Raw genomic sequence first — 5,772 nt, 5'->3', positions numbered from 1 at the left:
GTAGCCACCAGGATTTCTACAGAGCCCTGCACTGGGCTATAGTGGTGGTCACACTTGAGATCTCCCTGTTGGCTGGCGATTCATTTTTGGAGGAGGAGCCGGCGGTGAGTGCGGCTGATGTGGGGGAGCGGGTTTTGCCGCCTCAGCGCTCGCCTTTTGCAGCCCGAACGGCGATAGCGCTTGAGGTTACCGGAGGGGGCGGGGTGTCCTGAGGCTGCTTGGGGATAGTTGGTGGGGGCAGTGGTCAGTCTTCGAGGCTTCGGGGACGAGGACGTGAGGTGACCAGAGTTGCTGGGAGAAGGGGGAGAGGTGAGCAGAGGTCTGCTGTGGCTACTGTTGCTGGGCAGGCTTTTGAGTGTTGCTGGGAGAGGGGCGAGCAGTGTGCAGAGGTCTGCAGCAGTTACGGATAACCGACAAGCTTTGAGAGTTGCTGGGAGGGGGGTGAGCAGTTGGCAGAGGTTTGCTGTGGCTACAGAAGCAGGGCTGGAGTTGGCTGGGATAGATAATCAGGGTGTGGGTCCCACGGTTGGGGGTAGTAGTCATGACAGCGTGCCCTCGGGGGTCTCTCATATTTTGGGTGCTTCAGGTCCCTCTTGTACATTTGAGATGCCGGGTATTTTGCCCCCTGAGGTGAGAGCAAATCGGGGTGCTATTACCTCGGGGACCGCGAGGGGTTTGAGACAGACACCTGGGGATGCGGGTTGGTGGTCGCCGTGGGGGGGTCTCCTCATGGACCTCGATCATGGCCCGTGGCTCATCCTCAGTATGTGGGAATGGGATCTCATGCCCCTTGGGGTTTTGGTGCGGGGGCTACAGTTGGGAGAGATTTGGAGGATAGCGGGAGAAGTTGGGCTTGGGGTCCGGATGCTGGCAACGCAGGTTTCCTGTCTCCTTATGATGCACAGTTGGCTGGTCCTTGTCCAATTTTGTTTCCACAGGGTTCTGGTTTCGAGAGACACGCCAGATCGGTGTCTGTGGGTGCATCTGTCAACGGAACGGCAGGAGTTATCACAGAGCGGTGGTCTTGGCTCTACAGCAGGCGTGGTCAGGAGTGGACTTGCAGCTGCAGTGTTGGAGAGTGAAAGTCGACAAGATGCGGTAGTTGCTGCGGATGGCGCCATTCCTGGAGCTGTTGGTGTTGCGCCCAGCACTAGTCGTCTACAGGATATGGGTAACATGGCTTTAGGTGTTGGGGAACAAAAGAAAAAGGGTAGGAAGAGGGGCAAGGGGAAGGGTAAGCGCGGTCGGAGAGGTCGGGCTACTTCCTCTTCTTCATCTTCCTCTTTTTCACTAACATCTTCTACTTCTACCTCGTCCTCTTCTTCGGAGTCTCCTCGTCGTGTAGCGGGACCTCTCAACCAAGTGGGGCTGGGGCTGAGGATAGGGGAGCTCTGGCACTAGTGGCTCTTTCTGAACTGTGGGAGAAGGTGCCTCGGACATTGCAACGTAAAATTAAAAAACGTGTGTGTGTGTGGATATTTTTTGGCTTTTGGAAGGTCGGATGCATAAGTCTAAGAAAAAGAGTAAGAAGATCGGTGGGAAGACGAAGTTAGGACCTGTTTCTCGCAATGTGGTTAACTGGATGCGGGATTTTTTGCGCTTAGCGAGTGTGTGGGGACGTGAACGCCCCCAGGATTATGGCTTGTTACTCATATACGCGGATTCCATTTTAGACGCGTATCATTGTTTTGGCGGTTGGGCGTGGCTCAATTACAATGAGGCCTTTCGGGATAAAATGGAGGAGAATCGCCATATGTCTTGGGATACGCAGGACATTAATTTGTGGCTAACTCATATGGCTAAGCCGGGTGTTGCTGGGGTAAGCGGCGTGGGTAGAGGCGCGGCTCAAAGCGCGGGAGGGGTGTGTTCCTTTCGTCCCGCGGGAGGTCAGGGTACTGGAAGTGGGCCGGGTCTGTGTTGGCAGTTCAACAAATCGGTTTGCTCGTACACGTACTGTCGTTAAACATGCCTGTTCTCTCTGTGGACAGGGGCATTTGGCGCTCAAGTGCCCCAAAAGAGGTTCCGGAGCATCTTCCGCTCCCTCTAAGTGAGGTGGGGGCAGTTGGGCTGCCCACACCAATTTGGGTGGCAGCGATGCAGCCTTGGTTGGATAGATACGGGGATGCATCAGCTGCTGTGCTTTTGGCTCAAGGTTTTAGTGCCGATTTTGTAATTCCTTGCGGGCTTCCGGAGGAAACTGTGTTGGCTTCTAATGCTTCCTTGATTTCGCGGTTGCGGGTTCAGGTACACCAAAAATTGCAGGATGAGATCTTGAAAGGGCGGGTTGCAAGACCGTTTCCTGAGCGTCCTTTCCCTGTTATGATGATCTCACCTCTGGCTCTTATACCTAAGAAGGAGCCGGGTAAGTTTCGGATGATTCATAATCTGTCCAGGCCTGTGGGGCGGTCAGTCAATGATGGTATTCCGAGGGACCTCTGTTCGGTCCGTTATGCTTCTTTTGATTGTGCATTGCGTCTCGTGTTGCGTGCGGGTCGGGGTGCGCTGTTGGCTAAGGCGGATATTGAATCGGCCTTCAGACTGTTGCCTGTTCATCCTTCTTCCTATCCATTGTTAGGTTTTCGGTTTGAGGGTGCTTACTATTATGACCGTTGCTTGCCCATGGGTTGTTCGGTTTCGTGTGCCTTCTTCGAGCTGTTTAGCTCCTTCTTACATTGGGTTATGGTGCAGCGTGCCGGTACTGATGCGGTAGTACATTACCTGGATGACTTTTTTTGTGGGATCCGCGGATTCGGCTGCCTGTGGTGCATTGAAGGTGACATTTGAGAGTGTTGTGGCGGATTTTGGGGTGCCTCTTTCCTCAGAGAAGTCTGAGGGGCCCTTTACTCGGCAAGTATTTCTGGGTATCGAGTTGGACACGGTGGAGATGGTGATATGTCTGCCTTTGGGTAAGGTTCAGCAGTTGTTAGCGCCGATATCCAAGGTTGCGGCTTCTCGTAAGTCTACTCTTCGGGAAGTGCAGTCGTTGTTGGGTTCTCTGAACTTTGCATCTAGGGTGTTGCCTTGGGGTCGGGCTTTTTCCAGACGGCTCGCGGCAGCTACCTCTGGTGTGCGGGATCGGCGTCATTTTGTTCGGCTATCGGCGGGCATTCGCGCGGATTTACGTATGTGGGCTGTTTTAACGGGACATTGCCTATTCAGCAGATGGAGTTGCCCAACTGGTATCTCGAGATTCAATCCGATGCGGCTGGTGGTTTCGGCCTCTATTGTCAAGGGGATTGGTGTGCGGCAGCGTCGCCAGAGGCGTGGTGTCAGGCGGGCTTCACTAGTAATGTTACCCTGTTAGAGCTGTTCCCGTTGTTGGTTGCCTGCGAGTTGTGGCCTGCTCGTTTGCGGGATAAACGTATTGTCTTCTGTTGTGATAACATGTGGGTTGTGGAGGTGGTTAACCGTTTTGCAGCTCGTTGTCCTCGCGTCTTTGCGTTATTGAGAGAGTTGGTTTTGTGTTGTTTGCATCTTAATTTATGTATTCGTGCTCGGCATGTTCCTGGGGTGCAGAATCGCCTTGCTGATGCTCTTTCTTGTTTTCAGTTTTCACAGTTTCACCGCTTGGCCCCAAGATGCGAAGTCCTTCGGAGTGCAGATGCCGGAACATTTGTGGAACCTGGTAATGAGCGAGTCTGGTGCCTGCTGAGGCTGTCTGTGGCTCCGGCAACTTGGACCCGATACAATACTGGTTTTCTTGTTATTTTTACTTTTCTGAGTTCTCGGGGTTGGGTTCCCGGCCCTGTGCCGTAGCTCTTGCTAGCTGATTTTGTGGCTGCTTCCTTTCAGGCTGGGGTTCACGTCCTGCAGCGGCCGCTCATTTAGCCGGTTTTGCCTTCTTTTGCCGGGCTTTAGGTTGGCCTTGTCCTTCATCAGGGTTTTTGACTCGTAGAATGCTGTGAGCTTGGGGGTCGGGTGGCTCCGAGTGTTCCTGATCCTCGCTTGCCTATCATCCATGCACTATTGCTGCGACTTATACAGCGGTTGCCGATGGTGGTGCGTTCCGGATTTGAGGAATGCCTTTTCCATGTGGCCTTTTCGTTAGCCTTTTTTGGGGCTCTGCGAGTAGGTGAATTACTAGTACACCCATTTAATGTTCACGGGGTTAGGGGTCTTTGGCATCATATTCAGTTGGAAGAGGGCCTGGTTTGTTTTGTTTATTGCCAGATCTAAGACGGACCAGGTGGGCAGGGGGCGCACATTGGGTATTGCACGAGGTGTCGAGCAGCATTTCGTGCCCGGTCATGTCTGTGGCGGCCTATATGGCGGTTCGTCCGTCTGTGGGTCAGCCATTTTTGCTTCATGTCGATGGTGCGGTCCTCACACGGTATCAGTTTTTGGCAGTTCTGCGTAGGACTTTGGCCTGTTGCGGAGAGGATCCTGCTCGGTATGTTACCCATTCTTTTCGGATCGGAGCAGCTACTTGTGCTTTCCGGTCTGGGATGACTGTTTCTGGCATTCAACGCTTGGGGGCGCTGGGCTTCTGGGGGCGTATCAGAGTTATATTTGTACATCGGGTCTGGGAAGCAGTGGTCGGCCTGATGAGTCTGAGCTTTAAAGGGTATTTGGGTATGTTGTGGGGTTGGGGCGGGGGTGCCCATTTGGGGGAGCAGGAGGGTAGAACTAACATCTTGGTGGTTTGAGCGACTGACTTACCGGCTGACTTGACAGTGAGTTTTTGATTCTAGATACGAGGTGACGACCTTTGTCGGTCTGGATCGTTGGCCACTCCTTTGTCCATTGGGCCGGGAAGCGTGCTGTCATCCGTCCAGGAGGTCTGCATTTGGGTCTTCAGGAGTTCGGTGTCCATGTGTCCTGGTGGGGTCAGCGGGGCATGCGTTGGCATCAGTTGCTGTCTCTGCTGGAGGACTTTCGTCATCGCTCCTGTCATCCGGAGACGTTGCTTCTGCACCTTGGGGGCAATGATGTGGACAGGTGTACTGGGAAACAATTGATTGATACCATTACGGGTGATTTGGGTGTAATACTGAGGTGGTTTCCTGGTACCCAGCTGGTGTGGTCGGACATTATTCCCCAACCTCGTCAGTTGGCGTCCCAACAGTGGACCAGGGGTCTTTACAAAGTGAACAGACAGGTGGGGAGGTGGGTTGTGGTCAGGGGGTGTGCAAATCCGGCACGATTGGGTAGATGTGTCATGTGCGGGTTTGTTTTCTAGGGACCGGGTGCACCTCTCTGACATCGGGTTAGATCTTTTGCATAACGATTTTACTTCGTGTTGTGAGCGTTGGTTGGGACCTTAGCCGCAGCTCTGTTCATTGGGGGGTCCTAGGCCTGTGGCGGTATCCCGAGCTACTGGCTGCTGGGATAATCATGGGATGAGCGGTGGGCCGGCGCGGAGCTGTGCCTGGTGGGTTGGATGACCCTGGACAATGGGGCATGTGGAGACATGTCATCCCTCGGATCCTTGCTAGCACGGCGGGGTCGGGGGCCATTTAATTATTATATTACAGACCCTTGCTACCATGGCGGGATCGGGGGGCCATTTTATGGCCATAGTAGCTCGGGGTCAAGTTGTTTTGGTTACAATGTTGTTTACAATGCCTGTTTGTTAAACATGGTTATAATTTATTGATGTTATTTGTATTTCAATAAACAGGGCTGTGGCCAGGTTTTCACCATTGACAGCGTTGAGTGTGTTATTGGGACTCAGGAGGGGTAGGGTGGTAGGAGATTCGATGAGAGCGGGTCGCTCCAGGTTCCACTGTTGCAGATTTTCTACCATTCATTTGTACTTCTGCAAAAGGTGTA

General features: G+C 53.3%; 1 protein-coding gene across 1 annotated transcript; it reads left to right on the top strand.

Moving 5' to 3' along the window:
• Nucleotides 1-265: 265 nt before the first annotated feature.
• Nucleotides 266-5,540, top strand: LOC117355830. Its single transcript, XM_033934887.1, has 3 exons — nucleotides 266-1,171; nucleotides 3,550-3,625; nucleotides 4,692-5,540. Coding segments are annotated over exons 1-3 (642 nt in total). The 5' UTR covers nucleotides 266-606; the 3' UTR covers nucleotides 4,693-5,540.
• The last annotated feature ends 232 nt before the right edge of the window (nucleotides 5,541-5,772 follow it).

Source organism: Geotrypetes seraphini, chromosome 2 (genome assembly GCF_902459505.1).
Source record: "Geotrypetes seraphini chromosome 2, aGeoSer1.1, whole genome shotgun sequence".
In the NCBI taxonomy this organism is placed as follows: Eukaryota; Metazoa; Chordata; class Amphibia; order Gymnophiona; family Dermophiidae; genus Geotrypetes; species Geotrypetes seraphini.
Note: the sequence above shows the minus strand (reverse complement) of the source record. Positions and strands in the feature narration are given on the sequence as shown.

Bases quoted from the DNA above. Each gene is read 5' to 3' on its own strand.
- LOC117355830 (XM_033934887.1), top strand. From the start codon at position 607: ATGCCGGGTATTTTGCCCCCTGAGGTGAGAGCAAATCGGGGTGCTATT. The intron at 1,172-3,549 runs GTAACATGGCTT...TCTTGTTTTCAG, and splicing joins TAGTCGTCTACAGGATATGG to TTTTCACAGTTTCACCGCTT.